Below are 17,241 nucleotides of genomic sequence, written 5' to 3' on the forward strand. Positions count from 1 at the left end.
GGGTGTCACTGTGTGGATTTGGGGTGTCACTGTGTGGATTTGGGGGGCTCACTGGGTGGATCTCGGGGGGGTCTCACTGTGCGGATCTGGGGGGTGTCATTGTGTGGATGTGGGGTGTCACTGTGCGGATTGGGGGTGTCACTGTGCATATTTGGGGGGGTCTCACTGTGCGCATTTGTGCCCCCCCAGGACGCCGAGGGGACCCCGGTGGATGTGTCGGTCAAGGACAACGGCGACGGCACTTCAGCTGCCGCTACACCCCCCGCAAGGCGCTCAAGCACACGGCGCTGCTGGCCTGGGGGGGCGTCAACATCCCCCACAGCCCCTTCCGCGTAAGGGGGGCGCAGACCCGGGGGGGCCCAAAAACTGGGGGGGGGGTGTCCCCAAAACTGGGGGGGGGGGGGGGGGCAAAAATCAGGGGGGGGTCCTAAAAACCGGGGAGTCCCAAAAATCAGGGGGGGGTCACAAACCTGGGGTGGGGTCTCCAAGACCTGGGGGCATCCCCAAACCCGGGGGGGGGGGGGTCCCAAACCCAGGGGTCATCACACAAACCCGGGGGGGTCCCAAACCCAGGGGTCCCACAAACCCAGGGGGGATTCCAAACCCTGGGGGGGGGTCCACAAACCGGGAGGGGTCCCAAAAAACAGGGGGTGGTCCCAAACCCGGGGGGCATCCCATAAACCCATAGGGGTCCCAAACCTGGGGGGGGTCTCCAAGACCTGGGGCATCCCCAAACCTGGGGGGGGTCTCCAAGACCTGGGGGCATCCCCAAACCTGGGGGGGTTTCCCAAACCCAGAGAGGGGGGGTCTCCAAACTCGGGGTGGGGGGTCCCCACACCCTGGGGGGTCCCAAACCCGGGGGGGGCTCTCCAATTCCCCGGGGGAAGGTTCCCAAACCCCGGGTGGGGTCTCCAAGACCCAGGGGGTTCCCCAAACCCAAGGGGTCCCCAAACCCAGGGGGGGTCCCCAAACCCTGGGTGGGTTCCCCAAACCGGGGGGGGTCCCCAATCCCTGAGGGTGTCTCCAACCTGTGGGTTCCCCAAACCCGGGGGGGGTCCCCAATCCCTGGGGGGGTCGCAAGTGCCCGGGGCCGCGCTCCTGACCCCCCCTCCGTTGTCAGGTGGGGGTGGGGGCCGGCAGCCACCCCCACAAGGTCAAGGTCTACGGCCCCGGGGTGGCCAAGACGGGGCTCAAGGCCCACGAGCCCACGTACTTCACCGTGGACTGCGCCGAGGCCGGCCAGGGTGCGCGGGGGGGGCACGGGGGGGGGCCGGCCAGGGTGGGGGGGGGCGCGGGGGGGGCACGGGGGGGGGCGGCCAGGGTGAGCGGGGGGGGCACGGGGGGGTACAGGGTGAGCAGGGGGGCGGGGGGGGCGGGGGGGGGCACAGGGTGAGCGGGGGGGGCACAGGGTGGGGGCACAGAGGGGTCGGGGGGGCACAGGGGGGGTCACAGGGGTGAGTGCTGATGGGGGCGGGGGTCACAGGGTGAGCGTTGGGGGTGGTCTGGGGGGATCACGGTGGGGGCAGGGGGTGTCACAGGGTGAGTGCGGGGTGGCGGGGGGGTCACACGGCGGGGGGCTCTCTGGGTGGGTTTGGAGGGTCTCTGGGGGGGGTTGGGGGTCTGGAGGCTCTGTGGAGGCATCTGGGTGGGTTTGGAGGGTCTCTGGGGGGGGTTGGGGGTCTGGGGGGTTTGGGGGTCTGGGGGCTCTCTGGGCGGGTTTGGGGTCTGGAGTGTGTCTGGGGGTTTTGGGGTCTGGGGGCTCTCTGGGGGGATCTGGGGGGGTTTGGGGTCTGGAGTGTCTCTGGGGGGGTCTCTGGGCAGGTTTGGGGTCTGGGGGTTCTCTTGGGGAGTCTAAGGACTCTCTGAGGGGATTTGGGGGTCTGGGGGGTCTGGGGGCTCGGGGGGGTCTGGGGACTCTGGGAGGGGGTCTGGGGCTCTCTGGGGGGGTCTAAGGGCTCTCTGAAGGGATTTGGGGGTCTGGGGGCTCTGGGGGTTCTCTGGGGCTCTGGGAGGGAGTTCGGGTGCTCTCTGTGGGGTCTGTGGGGGGGTCTATGGGCTCTGTGGGGTCTGTGAGGGGGTCTGTGGGGTCTGTGGGGGGGTCTGTGGGCTCTGGGGGGGGTCTGTGGGGTCTGTGGGGGGGTCTGTGGGCTCTGGGGGGCTCTGGGGGTCCGTGTGTGATTTTGGGCCCCCCCCCAGGCGACGTGAGCATCGGGATCAAGTGCGCGCCGGGGGTGGAGGGTCCGGCCGAGGCCGACGTGGATTTCGACATCATCCGCAACGACAACGACACGTTCACCGTGCGCTACACGCCGCGCGGCGCCGGCGCCTACACCATCATGGTGCTGTTCGCAGACCAGGTGTGCGCCGGGGTCCTATGGGGCTGATCTGGGGTCCTATGGGGCTGATTTGGGGTCCTGGGAGCTCATTGGGGTCCTGGGGGCTCATTGGGGGTCCTGGGGGGCCCACGCCGCGCGGCGCCGGCGCCTACACCATCATGGTGCTGTTCGCAGACCAGGGTGTGCGCCGGGGTCCCATGGGGCTGATCGGGGTCATGGGGGCTGATTTGGGGTCCTGGGGGCTCATTGGGGGTCATGGGGGCTCATTGGGGGTCCTGGGGGGCCCACGCCCCGCGGCGCTGGCGCCTACACCATCATGGTGCTGTTCGCCGACCAGGTGCTGATCTGGGGTCCTATGGGGCTGATTTGGGGTCCTGGGGGCTCATTGGGGTCCTGGGGGCTCGTTGGGGGTCCTGGGGGCTCATTGAGGGTCCTGGGGGGGCCCATGCCCGCGGCGCCGGCGCCTACACCATCATGGTGCTGTTCGCAGACCAGGTGCCGATCCGGGTCACGGGGGGCTGATTTGGGGTCCCACAGGTGCTGATTTGGGGTCCCATGGGGCTGATCTGGGGTCATGTGAGGCCGGGCTGGGGGTCCCATGGGGCTGATTTGGGGTCCCATGGGGCTGATTTGGGGTCATGTGGGGCCGGGCTGGGGTCCCATGGGGCTGGTCTGGGGGTCCCGTGGGGCCAATCTGGGGGGTCCCATGGGGTTGATTTGGGGGTCATGTGGGGCTGGGCTGCGGGTCCCATGGGGCCAATCTGGGGTCTCCCGTTGCTGACTGGGGGTCCCATGGGCCCATCTGGGGGTCCCATGGGCCCATCTGGGGGTCCCCGTTGCTGACTGGGGGTCCGTCCCATGGGCCCATCTGGGGGGTCCCATGGGGCTGATCTGGGGGTCCCATGAGGCCGATCTGGGGGTCCCGTGGGGCCCATCTGGGGTCCCCCGTTGCCGATTGGGGGTCCCATGGGGCCCATCTGGGGGTCCCCGTTGCTGACTGGGGGTCCCATGGGGCCCATCTGGGGGTCCCATGGGCCCATCTGGGGTCCCATGGGGCCGATCTGGGGGTCCCCGTTGCTGACGGGGGTCCCTCCCGCAGGCCACCCCCAGCAGCCCCATCCGGGTCAAGGTGGACCCGGCGCACGACGCCAGCAAAGTGAAGGCGGAGGGGCCGGGGCTCAGCCGCTCCGGTCAGTGGGGGGGGCGCAGCGGGGGAGGGCGGGATTTGGGGACCCCCCTGACCCCCCTGTCCCCTCCCTGTCCCCCGTTGTCCTTCTGATCCCCCCTGACCCCCTGACCCCCCTCACCCCCATGTCCCCCCTGACCCCTCATGTCCCCCTGTGTCCCCCCCTGACCCCCGTGTCCCCCTGACCCCCTCACCCCCATGTCCCCCCTGACCCCCTGTGTCCCCGTGTCCCCCCTGACCCCCCTGACCCCCATGTCCCCCCCATGTCCCCCATGTCCCCCCTGACCCCCCTGACCCCCATGTTCCATGTCCCCCCATGTCCCCCCGTGTCTCCCCTGACCCCCTGACCCCCGTGTCCCCCCCTGTCCCCCTGTGTCCCCCCTGACCCCCGTGTCCCCCATGTCCCCTCTGACCCCCCTGACCCCCTGACCCCCATGTCCCCATGTCCCCCCACATCCCCCCTGACCCCCCTGTCCCCCTTGTGTCCCCTGTGTCCCCCCGTGTCCCCCTGACCCCCCTGTCCCCCTGTGTCCCCCGTGTCCCCCATGACCCCCCCGTGTCCCCCCGTGTCCCCCCTGACCCCCATGTCCCCCTGACCCCCCTGAGCCCCGTGTCCCCCATGTCCCCCCTGACCCCCCTGACCACCCATGTCCCCATGTCCCCCTGCATCCCCCTGACCCCCATGTCCGCCCCTGACCCCCCTGAGCCCCGTGTCCCCATGTCCCCCTGACCCCCGTGTCCCGCAGGCGTGGAGCTGGGCAAGCCCACGCACTTCACGGTGAACGCCAAGGCGGGCGGGCCGCGCGGCGCTGGGACGTGCAGGTGAGCGGGCCCCGCCAAGGGGGAGGCCGCGCGGGACCTGGAGCTCATCGACAACCACGACGGCACCCACACCGTCAAGTACACCCCCGTGCAGCAGGTGAGGCCCCACTGCACCCCACTGCACCCCACTGCGCCCCAATGCACCCCAATGCACCCCAATGCACCCCACTGCACCCCAATGCACCCCAATGCATCACAGTGCACCCCAATGCACCACACCCACACCGTCAAGTACACCCCCGTGCAGCAGGTGAGGCCCCACTGCACCCCACTGCACCCCACTGCGCCCCAATGCACCCCAATGCACCCAATGCACCCCACTGCACCCCAATGCACCCCAATGCATCACAGTGCACCCCAATGCACCACACCCACAACCGTCAAGTACACCCCCGTGCAGCAGGTGAGGCCCCACTGCACCCCCACTGCACCCCCACTGCGCCCTAATGCACCCCAATGCACCCCAATGCACCCCCACTGCGCCCCCACTGCGCCCCAATGCACCCCAATGCACCCCAATGCATCACAGTGCACCCCAATGCACCACACCCACACCGTCAAGTACACCCCCGTGCAGCAGGTGAGGCCCCACTGCACCCCACTGCACCCCACTGCACCCCAATGCACCCCAATGCACCCCACTGCACCCCAATGCACCCCAATGCATCACAGTGCACCCCAATGCACCACACCCACACCGTCAAGTACATCCCCGTGCAGCAGGTGAGGCCCCACTGCACCCCACTGCACCCCACTGCACCCCACTGCACCCCACTGCACCCCCACTGCGCCCCAATGCACCCCAATGCACCCCAATGCACCCCACTGCACCCCACTGCACCCCACTGCACCCCACTGCACCCCCACTGCGCCCCAGTGCACCCCAATGCACCCCAATGCATCACAGTGCATCCCAATGCACCACACCCACACCGTCAAGTACACCCCGTGCAGCAGGTGAGGCCCCACTGCGCCCCACTGCACCCACTGCACCCCCACTGCGCCCCAATGCACCACAATGCACCCCAATGCACCCCACTGCACTCCAATGCACCCCAATGCATCACAGTGCACCCAATGCACCACACCCCACACCGTCAAGTACACCCCCGTGCTGCAGGTGAGGCCCCACTGCACCCCACTGCACCCCACTGCACCCCCACTGCGCCCCAGTGCACCCCAATGCACCCCAATGCATCACAGTGCATCCCAATGCACCACACCCACACCGTCAAGTACACCCCCGTGCAGCAGGTGAGGCCCCACTGCACCCACTGCACCCCACTGCACCCCCACTGCGCCCCAGTGCACCCCAATGCACCCCAATGCATCACAGTGCATCCCAATGCACCACACCCACACCGTCAAGTACACCCCCGTGCAGCAGGTGAGGCCCCACTGCACCCCCACTGCACCCCACTGCACCCCACTGCACCCCACTGCACCCCAATGCATCACAGTGCATCCAATGCATCCAATGCATCCCAATGCAGCACACCCACACCGTCAAGTACACCCCCGTGCAGCAGGTGAGACCCCGCTGCGCCCCACTGCACCCCCACTGCAACCCCAATGCACCCCAATGCACCCCAATGCACCCAATGCATCACAGTGCATCCCAATGCACCACACATACACCCTAGTGCATCCCAGTGCATCCCAATGCATCCCACATACACCCCAGATACACCCCACATACATCCCCCACTGCACCCCAATGCACCCCAGATACACCCCACATACACCCCACCCACACCGTCAAGTCCACCCCCCGTGCAGCAGGTGGGGGCTCCTAATACACCTCAAATACACCCAATGCACCCCAAATACAACCCACATACACCGCCAGGTACACCCCACTGCAGCAGATGGGGGCACCCCAAATTATACACCCCAGTGTGCCCCTGGGGTGGGTGTGGGTCGCGGCGCTCCCCGGCGTGGGGCGCCCCACATGCACCCGGGGTGGGTGTGGGTCGCGGCGCTCCCCTGGCGTGGGGCGCCCCACAGCCCCACATGCACCGGGGGTGGGCGCCCCACAGCCGCGGCCGTGTCCGCAGGGTAACCTGGGGGTGTCGGTGACCTACGGGGGGGACCCCATCCCCAAGAGCCCCTTCACCATGGGGGTGGCGCCCGGCCTGGACCTGGCCAAGGTCAAGATCTCCGGCCTTGGACGAAAGTACGGGGGGCGCGGCGCTGTGGGGCCGGGGGACCCATAGGGCTGGGGGCTCGGGGACCCATAGGGCTGGGGGCACGGGGCTGGGGGGCCGGGGGACCCATAGGGCTGGGGGGCTGGGGGGCTGGGGAATCCGTAGGGCTGGGGGGGCTCAGGGACCCATAGGGCTCGGGGACCCATAGGGCTGGGGGCTGGGAGGACAGGGGGCCCATAGGCTGGGGTGGTTGGGGGGCTCCGTCTCCAGAGAGGACTTGGGGTGGGGGTTTGGGGGTTCCCATATGTGGGGTTTGGGGGTTCCCATGTTTGGGGGTTTGGGGTTCCCATATGTGGGTTTGGGGGTTCCCATATGTGGGGTAGGGGGGTTCCCATGTTTGGGGGTTCCCATGTGTGGGGTTTGTGGGGTTCCATGTTTGGGGGTTCCCATGTTTGGGGGTTCCCATATGTGGGTTTGGGGGGTTCCCATATGTGGGGTCTCGGGATTCCCATGTGTGGGGTGGGGGGGTTCCATGTTCGAGGGTTCCCATGTTTGGGGTGGGGGGGTTCCCATGTTTGGGGCTTCCCATGTTTGGGGCTTCCATGTTTGGGGGTTCCATGTTTGGGATTTGGGGCTTCCCATGTTTGGGGGTTCCCATGTGTGAGTTTGGGGGGTTCCCATGTTTGGGGTTTGGGGGTTCCCAGGTGTGGGGTGGGGTGGTTTCCATGTTTGGGGGTTCCCATATGTGGGTTTGGGGGGTTCCCATATGTGGGTTTGGGGGTTCCCATGTTTTGGGGTTCCCATATGTGGGGTGGGGGGTTCCCATGTTTGGGGTTCGGGGTTCCCATATGTGGGTTTGGGGGTTCCCATATGTGGGTCTGGGGGGGTTCCCATGTTTGGGGTTTGGGGTTCCCACGTGTGGGTTTGTGGGTGTTCCCCCTTTGTGGGGGGGCCGCCCCCCACGGCGCCCGTTTCCCCCGCAGAGCTGGAGGTGGGCAAGGAGCGGGAGCTGACGGTGTCGGCGGCGGGCGCGGGGGGGCAGGGCCGCGTGAGCGCGCGCGTGGCGGGGCCGTCGCGGCAGCCGGTGCCGTGCGCGGCGGAGCCGGGCGCCCGGGGCAGCGTGCTGCGCTTCGTGCCGCGCGAGGAGGGGACGCACCTGCTGGACGATCGCCTACGACGGCGTCCCCCTGCCCGGCAGCCCCTTCGCCATGGACGCCGTGGCGCCCACCGACCCCTCCAAGGTGAGCGGCGGGTGGGGGGGCGGGGCCATGGGGGGGGGGTGGGGGTGGGCGTGGCCACGGGGGCGGGGTGGTGGTGGGAATGGGCGTGGCCTGGGGGGGTGGGGATGGGGGTGGGGATGGGTGTGGCCCCGGGGGTGGGGATGGGTGTGGCCCTGGGGGTGGGCTGGGCATGGCCCTGTGGGGTTGGGGTCTTGGTCATTCCAATGGGGTGGGGGTCTTGGGGGTCATCCTGGTGGGGTGGGGAGATTGGGGTCATCCCATTGGGATGGGGGGGTCTTGGGGGTCATTCCATTGGGATGGGGGGGGTCTTGGGCATTATTCCATTGGGATGGGGGGGTCTTGGGGGTCATTCCATTGGGATGGGGGGGTCTTGGGGGTCATTCCAATGGGGTCGGGAGGTCTTGGGGGTCATCCCATTGGGATGGGGTGGTCTTGGGGATCAGCCCATTGGGATGGGGGTCTTGGGGGTCATCCCATTGGGATGGGGGGGTCTTGGGGGTCACAGCGCGGTGTCCCCTGGGTCGGTGGGTGCGGGGGGGCCCCCCGCGGTCCCCCCAGCGCCGCGTCCCTCCCCGGCAGGTTCGCGCCTTCGGTCCGGGGCTGCAGGGCGGGCTGGCCGGCGTGCCGGCGCCGTTCACCATCGACACCAAGGGCGCCGGCACGGGGGGGGCTGGGGCTGACGGTGGAGGGTCCGTGCGAGGCCAAGATCGAGTGCCTGGACAACGGCGACGGCACCTGCGCCGTGTCCTACCTGCCCACCGAGCCCGGCGACTACAACATCAACATCCTGTTCGCCGGCGCGCACGTGCCGGGGTCGCCGTTCCGCGCGCCCGTGCGCGCGCCCTTCGACGCCTCCAAGGTGACGTGCTCGGGGCCGGGGCTGGAGGGCGGCACGGCCGGCCAGCCCGGCCACTTCCGCGTGGACTGCAGCCGCGCCGGCACGGCCGAGCTCACCATCGGCATCGCCTCGGAGGCCGGCGCCCGCGCCGAGGTGCGCGTGGAGGACGGCGGCGACGGCACCTACACCATCGCCTACACGCCGCTCAGCGCCGGCGTCTACACCATCACGGTGGAGTACGGCGGCCAGCCCGTGCCGCACTTCCCCTCCAAGGTGCGCGTGGAGCCCGCCGTCGACACCGCCGGCGTCAAGGTCTACGGGCCCGGCGTCGAGGGGAAGGGTGAGCGCCGGCCACGCCACGCGATGGGACGGGACACCCTCGGACCCCTCCCCAAACCCTCGGACCCCTCCCCGTCCCCTCAGACCCCTTTCCATCCCCTTGGCCCCGTTTCTATCCCCTTGGACCCCTTTCTGTCCCCTTGGACCCATCCCCATCCCCTCAGACCCCTTTCCATTCCTTTGGACCCCTCCGCAGCCCCCCGGACCTCTCCCCATCCCCTTGGCCCCGTTTCCATCCCTTTGGACCCCTCCCCGTCCCCCCGGACCCCTCCCCATCCCCTTGGCCCCATTTCTATCCCCTTGGACCCCTTTCTGTCCCCTCGGACCCCTTTCTGTCCCCTTGTCCGTGTTTCCATCCCTTTGGACCCCTCCCCGTCCCCTCGGACCCATTTCCATCCCTTTGGACCCCTTTCTGTCCCCTTGGACCCCTCCCCAAACCCTTGGCCCCGTTTCCATCCCTTTGGACCCCTCCCCATCCCCCCAGACCCCTCCCCAAGCCCTTTGGACCCCCTTTCCATCCCCTTGGACCCCTTTCTGTCCCCCTCGGACCCCTTTCTGTCCCCTTGTCCATGTTTCCATCCCTTTGGACCCCTCCCCGTCCCCTCGGACCCATTTCCATCCCTTTGGACCCCTTTCTGTCCCCTTGGACCCGTCTCCATCCCTTTGGACCCCTCCTCATCCCCTCGGACCCCTCCCCGTCCCCTCGGACCCCTTTCCATCCCTTTGGACCCCTCCCCATCCCCCCAGACCCCTCCCCAAGCCCTTTGGACCCCTTTCCATCCCTTTGGACCCCTTTCTGTCCCCTCGGACCCATCTCCATCCCTTTGGACCAGTTTCCATCCCCTTGTCCCCATTTCCACCCCTTGGACCCCTCCGCGTGCCCCCAGACCCCTCCCCGTCCCCTTGGACCTCTTTCCATCCCTTTGGAGCCCTTTCTGTCCCCTCGGACCCCTCCCCGTCCCCTCAGACCTGTTCTCCATCCCCCGTGCCCATTTTCTACCCCCGTTTTCTGTCCCCTTTGCCCCGTTTTCCATCCCCTTGGCCCCATTCCCCACCCCCATTGCCCCCCCGTGACCCCGTTCCCCCCTCGTGACCCCGTTTCACCCCCCATCCCCCCCCCCGTGACCCCGTTCCCCCCTCGTGACCCCGTTTCCCCCCCATTTCCCCCTGTGATCCCGTTTCCCCTCCCCGACCCCATTTTCCCCCCCTGTGACCCCATTTCTCCCCCATTTCTCCTGTGACTGTTTCCCCTCCCGTGACACCATTCCCCCCCCCCCATTCCCCACCCCCATTGCCCCCCATGACGCCGTCCCCCCCCCCGTGACCCCGTGGCCCCCCCCCGTGACCCCGTGGCCCCCCCGCAGGCGTGTTCCGCGAGGCGGTGACGGAGTTCGAGGTGGACGCGCGGGCGCTGAGCGCGGCGGGGGGGCCGCACGTGACGGCGCGCGTGACCAACCCCTCCGGGAACGTCACCGACACCTTCGTGCGCGACCGCGGCGACGGCACCTACCACGTGGAGTACACGCCCTACGAGGAGGGTGAGCGCCGCGGCGCCGCCGGGACGCGCGTTGGTGGAGCGGGGACCGTATTTACGGCAAAAACCCTGAAAAATCACACTAGGGCTTATTTTCGGGTAGGGTTTATTTTCGGGTAGCTCTTATTTTCGGGTAGGGTTTATTTTCGGGTAGCTCTTATTTTCGGGTAGGGTTTATTTTCGGGTAGCTCTTATTTTCGGGTAGGGTTTATTTTCGGGTAGGGTTTATTTTCGGGTAGCTCTTATTTTCGGGTAGGGTTTATTTTCAGGTGGCTCTTATTTTCGGGTAGGGTTTATTTTCGGGTAGGGTTTATTTTCAGGTAGCTCTTATTTTCGGGTAGGGTTTATTTTCAGGTGGCTCTTATTTTCGGGTAGGGTTTATTTTCGGGTAGGTCTAATCTTCAGGGGAGGGCTTATTTTCGGCGTAAGCCTTATTTTCGAGTAGCTCTTATTTTTAGGGTAGCGCTTATTTTCAGGGGAGGGCTGATTTTCTGGGTAGGTCGTATTTTTGAAGAAGGGCTTGTTTTCTAATTAGGACTTATTTTCTGATTAGAACTTATTTTCTGATTAGGGCTTATGTCCTGATTAGGGCTTATTTTCTAATTAGGAGTTATTTTCTGATTAGGGTTTATTTTCTGATTAGGACTTATTTTCTGATTAGGACTTGTTTTCTGATTAGGTCTTTGTTTATTAGGCCTTACTTTCAGGGTAGGTCTCACTTTTGGGGTAGGTCTCACTTTTAGGGTAGATCTTATTTTCGGGGTAGGTCATATTTTCGGGTAGGTCTTATTTTCGGGGTAGGTCCTATTTTCGGGGAACCAGGGCATTTTGTGTTTTGAATTATGGGCTGTACGAACATAGAGGATTCACCCAAGTTACCAAGACCGCAGACAACAGTCGCTGGTGACCCCCCGTGTCCCCCCGTGTCCCCCCGTGACCCCGCGTGACCCGCGTGTCCCCGCAGGGCTGCACACGGTGGACGTGGCGTACGCGGGCAGCCCGGTGCCCCACAGCCCGTTCCGCGTGGCCGTGACCGAGGGCTGCGACCCCGCGCGCGTGCGCGTGCACGGCCCCGGCATCCAGAGCGGCACCACCAACCAGCCCAACAAGTTCACCGTGGAGACCCGGTGAGACCCCCACGGGACCCCCATGGGACCCCCCTGCCCCAAAACCCCTGCACTCCCATCCCCCATCGCCCCAAAACCCCCGCACCCCAACCCCCATCGCCCCAAAACCCCCCGGGACCCCAAAAGCCCCGCGCCCCAAACCTCCTGCCCGTGAACCAAAACTCTCCAGGACCCCAAAGCCCTCATGGGGTCAGGGTTTGGGGTCCCCCTGACCCCCCTGTCCCCCCGAACCCCCTGTGTCCCCCCTGCCCCCTGTGTCCCCCCTGCCCCCCATGTCCCCCCTGCCCCCCGTGTCCCCTGCCCCCCATGTCCCCTGCGCCGCTCCCATCAGGGGTCAGGATTTGGGGTCCCCCTGACCCCCATGTTCCCCTGCCCCCCATGTCCCCTGCGCTGCTCCCATCAGGGGGTCGGGGTTTGGGGTCCCCCCTGCCCCCCATGTCCCCCTGCCCCCCGTGTCCCCTGCACCGCTCCCATCAGGGGTTTGGGGTTTGGGGTTCCCCCCTGCCCCCCATGTCCCCTGCACTGCTCCCATCAGGGGGTCAGGGTTTGGGGTCCCCCCTGCCCCCCGTGTCCCCTACACCGCTCCCATCATGGGGTCAGGGTTTGGGGTCCCCTCTGCCCCCCATGTCCCCTGCACTGCTCCCATCATGGGGTCAGGGTTTGGGGTCCCCTCTGCCCCCCATGTCCCCTGCACCGCTCCCATCAGGGGGTCGGGGTGTGGGGTCCCCCTGACCGCGTGTCCGTGCCCCCCATGTCCCCCTGCCCCCCGTGTCCCCTGCACCGCTCCCATCGTGGGGTTGGGGTTTGGGGTCCCCCCTGCCCCCCATGTCCCCTATCCCACTCCCCTCATGGGTTCGGGGTGTGGGGTCCCCCTGACCGCGTGTCCGTGCCCCCCATGTCCCCCTGCCCCCCATGTCCCCTATCCCGCTCCCCTCGTGGGGTCGGGGTGTGGGGTCCCCCTGACCGCGTGTCCGTGCCCCGCGTGCGCAGCGGCGCCGGCACGGGGGGGCTGGGGCTGGCGGTGGAGGGCCCGTCGGAGGCCAAGATGTCGTGCACGGACAACAAGGACGGCAGCTGCTCGGTGGAGTACGTGCCCTACGAGCCGGGCACCTACAGCCTCAACGTCACCTACGGCGGCCACCAGGTCCCCGGTGAGCGCGGGGGTCCGGGGGTCCCGGGGAGGGGTCCCGGGGGGGTCCCGGCGGCGTCACCGTCACCGCCGTGTCCCCCCAGGGAGCCCGTTCAAGGTGCCGGTGACGGACGTGGTGGACGCGTCCAAGGTGAAGTGCGCGGGGCCGGGGCTGACGCCGGGCGCCGTGCGCGCCAACGTGCCGCAGAGCTTCACCGTGGACGCCAGCAAGGCCGGCGTGGCGCCCCTGGACGTTAAAGTGCTGGGGCCCAAAGGTGGGGGCGCGGGGGACCCCGGCGTGAGGGGAAATGGGGGGCTGGGGGGGGGCTGGGGTGTCCCACGGGGTGTCCCATGGGCACCCTGGGGGGCTTGGGGTGTCCCATAAGGGTCTATGGGGGATCTTGGGGTGCCCTGGGGGGGCTTGGGGTGTCCCTCGGGGTGTCCCCGGGTGCCCTGGGGGGCTTGAGGTGTCCTGTAAGGGTCTATGTGGGATCTTGGGGTGTCCCATAAGGGTCTATGGGGAATCTTGGGGTGTCCCATAAGGGTCTATGGGGGATCTTGGGGTGCCCTGGGGGGCCTTGGCGTGCCCCGTAAGGGTCTTTGGGGGATATTGGGGTGTCCCATAAGGGTCTATAGGGGGTCTTGGGGTGCCCGAGTGGGGCTTGGGGTGCCCCATAAGGGTCTATAGGGGATCTTGGGGTGCCCTGGGGGGCTTGGGGTGTCCCGTAAGGGTCTATGGGGGATCTTGGGGTGTCCCATAAGAGTCTATAGGGGATCCTGGGGTGCCCTGGGGGTCTTGGGGTGTCCCATAAGGGTCTATAGGGGATCTTGGGGTGCCCTGGGGGGCTTGGGGTGTCCCATAAGGGTCTATAGGGGATCTTGGGGTGCCCTGTGGGGTCTTGGGGTGCCCCATAGGACTCTATGAGGGGTCTGGGGTTGCTATAGGAGGTCATGGGGTGCCCCATAGGGCCATGCAGGGAGTCCTGGGGTGCCCGTGGGTCCCGCTGTGCGCCGGGGTCTTGGGGTGCCCGTGGGTCCCGCTGTGCGCCGGGGTCGGGGGGTGCCCGTGGGTCCCGGTGTGCGCCGGGGTCGGGGGGGTGCCCTGCGCCGGGGTCGGGGGGTGCCCGTGGGTCCCACTGTGCGCCGGGGTCTTGGGGTGCCCGTGGGTCCCGCTGTGCGCCGGGGTCGGGGGGTGCCCGTGGGTCCCGGTGTGCGCCGGGGTCGGGGGGTGCCCGTGGGTCCCGCTGTGCGCTGGGGTCGGGGGGTGCCCGTGGGTCCCACTGTGCGCCGGGGTCGGGGGGTGCCCGTGGGTCCCGCTGTGCGCCGGGGTCGGGGGGTGCCCGTGGGTCCCGCTGTGCGCCGGGGTCGGGGGGTGCCCGTGGGTCCCGCTGTGCGCTGGGGTCGGGGGGTGCCCGTGGGTCCCGCTGTGCGCCGGGGTCGGGGGGTGCCCGTGGGTCCCGGTGTGCGCCGGGGTCGGGGGGTGCCCGTGGGTCCCGCTGTGCGCCGGGGTCTTGGGGTGCCCGTGGGTCCCGCTGTGCGCCGGGGTCGGGGGGTGCCCGTGGGTCCCACTGTGCGCCGGGGTCTTGGGGTGCCCGTGGGTCCCGCTGTGCGCCGGGGTCGGGGGGTGCCCCTGGGTCCCGCTGTGCGCCGGAGTCGGGGGGTGCCCGTGGGTCCCACTGTGCGCTGGGGTCGGGGGGTGCCCATGGGTCCCAGTGTGCGCCGGGGTCGGGGGTCCCGGCCGCGCTGACGCCCGTCGCCAGGCGTGGTGGAGCCGGTGGACGTGTCGGACAACGGGGACGGGACGCGGCGCGTGAGCTACGTCCCCTCGCGCGAGGGGCCCTACAGCATCGCCGTGCGCTACGGCGACCAGGACGTGCCGCGCAGGTTGGGGGGCCAGGGGGGTTTGGGGGGCTGGGGTGGGTTTGGGGGTCCTGGGCGGGTCGGGGGGGCCGGGGCGGGTTGGGGGGCCAGGGGGGTTTGGGGGGGCTGGGGTGAGTCGGGGGGCCTGGGTGGGTTGGGGGACTGGGGCAGGTTTGGGGGTCCCAGGCAGGTTGGGGGGCTGGGGCGGGTCAGTGGGGCTCTGGGGCTCTGGGGGCCTCTGGGTCTCTGAGGGGCTCTGGGGGTCTCTGGGGAGTCTCTGGGGCTCTGGGGGTCTCTAGGGGGCTCTGAGGGGCTCTGGGGGGCTCTGGGGCTCTGGGGGTCTCTGAGGGGCTCTGGGGGGCTCTGGGGCTCTGGGGGGCTCTGGGGTCTCTGGGGGGCTCTGCAGGGCTCTGGGGGTCTCTGAGGGGCTCTGGGGGGCTCTGGGGTCTCTGGGGGGCTCTGGAGGTCTGGGGCTCTGGGGTCTCTGGGGCACTCTGTGGGGCTCTGGGGCTTTGGGGGGCTCTGGGGTGCTCGGGGGTCTCTGGGGCTCTGGGGGGCTCTGGGGTCTCTGGGGCTCTGGGGCTCTGGGGGGCTCTGGGGTCTCTGGGGGGCTCTGGGGGGTCTGTGGGGGTCTCTGGGGTCTCTGGGGCGCTCTGGGGGGTTCTGGGGCTTTGGGGGGCTCTGGGGTGCTCGGGGGTCTCTGGGGCTCTGGGGGGCTCTGGGGTCTCTGGGGGTCTGTGGCTCTGTGGCTCTGAGGGGCTCTGGGGTCTGTGGGGGGCTCTGAGGGGCTCTGGGGTCTGTGGGGGGCTCTGGGGTCTCTGGGGTCTCTGGGGTCTGTGGGGGTCTCTGGGGTCTCTGGGGGTCTCTGGGGCTCTGGGGTCTGTGGGGGTCTCTGGGGTCTCTGGGGTCTCTGGGGGTCTCTGGGGTCTGTGGGGGTCTCTGGGGTCTGTGGGGGTCTCTGGGGCTCTGGGGTCTCTGGGGTCTGTGGGGGTCTCTGGGGGTCTCTGGGGGTCTCTGGGGTCTGTGGGGGTCTCTGGGGTCTGTGGGGGTCTCTGGGGTCTCTGGGGCTCTGGGGGTCTCTGGGGGTCTCTGGGGTCTCTGGGGCTCTGGGGGTCTCTGGGGTCTCTGGGGTCTGTGGGGGTCTGTGGGGGTCTCTGGGGCTCTGGGGTCTCTGGGGTCTCTGGGGCTCTCGGGGTCTCTGGGGTCTCTGGGGCTCTGGGGTCTCTGGGGGTCTCTGGGGGTCTCTGGGGTCTCTGGGGGTCTCTGGGGGTCTCTGGGGGTCTCTGGGGTCTCTGGGGGTCTGTGTCTGGGGGCCGTGGTGACGGCGCGCTGTCCCCGCAGCCCGTTCAAGGTGAAGGCGCTGCCCACGCACGACGCCAGCAAGGTCAAGGCCAGCGGGCCGGGGCTGAACACGACCGGCGTCCCCGCCAGCCTGCCCGTGGAGTTCACCATCGACGCCAAGGACGCGGGCGAGGGGCTGCTGGCCGTGCAGATCACGGTGCGGGGACACCGTGTGTGCGCGTGTGTGTGTGAGTGCGTGTGTGCGTGTGTGTGAGTGCGCGTGTGCGTGTGCGTGTGTGCGTATGTGTGTGCGTATGTGTGTGCGTGTGTGCGTGTGTGTGTGCGTGCGTGTGTGTGTGCATGTGTGAGTGTGAGTGTGAGTGTGTGCGTGTGTGAGTGTGCGTGTGCGTGTGTGTGCGTGTGTGTGCGTGTGTGTGCGTGTGTGTGCGTGTGTGTGCGTGTGTGTGTGCATGTGTGAGTGTGTGTGAGTGTGTGTGCGTGTGTGAGTGTGTGTGAGTGCGTGTGTGTGTGCGCGTGTGAGTGTGCGTGTGCCTGTGTGTGCGTGTGTGCGTGTGTGTGCGTGTCCCACGTGCAGATCACGGTGCGTGTGTGTGCGTGTGTGTGTGCGTGTGTGCGTGTGTGTGTGTGTGCGTGCGTGTGTGTGTGTGCGTGTGTGCGTGCGTGTGTGTGTGTGTGTGTGTGTGCGTGTGTGTGTGTAAGTGTGTGTGTGCGTGTGTGCGTGTGTGTGTGCGTGCGTGTGTGTGTGTCCCACGTGCAGATCACGGTGTGCAGGGCACGCGGGGCGCGGGGACACATGTCCCCGTGTCCCCGTGCCCCATGTCCCCATGTCCCCCCATGTCCTCCATGTCCCCATGTCCCCACGTCCCCGTGTCCCCCCGTCCCCATGTGCCCCCATGTCCCCTGTGTCCCCCCATGTCCCCTGTGTCCCCCACGTCCCCCATGTCCCCCATATCCCCCATGTCCCCATGTCCCCCATGTCCCCCCATGTCCCCATGTCCCCCCATGTCCCCCCATGTCCCCACCCCCCGCGTCCCCGCCGTCACCGTCCCCGCGCGTGTCCCCAGGACCCCGAGGGGAAGCCCAAGAAGGCGACGATCCGCGACAACCAGGACGGCACGTACACCGTGTCGTACGTGCCCGACATGACCGGGCGCTACACCATCCTCATCAAGTACGGCGGCGACGAGATCCCCTACTCGCCGTACCGCATCCGCGCCGTGCCCGCCGGCGACGCCAGCAAGTGCACCGTCACCGGTACGCGGCGCGGGGGCACCCGCTCCATGGGCACCGGGGGGGGGCACCCGCTTCACCGGCACCGGCGGAGCCAAACACCCGCTCACCGGCACCGGGGGGGCACCAGCTTCACCGCGGGGGGTTGGG

General features: G+C 68.2%; 1 protein-coding gene across 1 annotated transcript in view; it reads left to right on the forward strand.

Annotated features, from left to right (window-relative positions):
• Window positions 1–189: 189 nt before the first annotated feature.
• LOC308052474 (filamin-A-like) overlaps window positions 190–17,241 on the forward strand; it is a gene marked incomplete at its 5' end in the record, with an annotated part of 37,660 nt that continues 20,608 nt past the window's right edge. Inside the window, 21 exon segments of the mRNA XM_080364550.1 lie at window positions 190–238; window positions 241–332; window positions 1,121–1,244; window positions 2,197–2,357; window positions 3,436–3,526; window positions 4,269–4,321; window positions 4,324–4,347; window positions 4,349–4,441; window positions 6,402–6,509; window positions 6,511–6,520; window positions 7,475–7,656; window positions 7,658–7,732; window positions 8,312–8,395; window positions 8,397–8,910; window positions 10,274–10,447; window positions 11,408–11,570; window positions 12,561–12,721; window positions 12,804–12,974; window positions 14,460–14,583; window positions 15,901–16,057; window positions 16,926–17,115. Coding sequence (XP_080220676.1) covers window positions 190–238; window positions 241–332; window positions 1,121–1,244; window positions 2,197–2,357; window positions 3,436–3,526; window positions 4,269–4,321; window positions 4,324–4,347; window positions 4,349–4,441; window positions 6,402–6,509; window positions 6,511–6,520; window positions 7,475–7,656; window positions 7,658–7,732; window positions 8,312–8,395; window positions 8,397–8,910; window positions 10,274–10,447; window positions 11,408–11,570; window positions 12,561–12,721; window positions 12,804–12,974; window positions 14,460–14,583; window positions 15,901–16,057; window positions 16,926–17,115 — 2,800 coding nt within the window.

This window comes from Nesoenas mayeri (genome assembly GCF_963082525.1).
Source record: "Nesoenas mayeri genome assembly, contig: SCAFFOLD_130, whole genome shotgun sequence".
Taxonomy (NCBI): Eukaryota; Metazoa; Chordata; class Aves; order Columbiformes; family Columbidae; genus Nesoenas; species Nesoenas mayeri.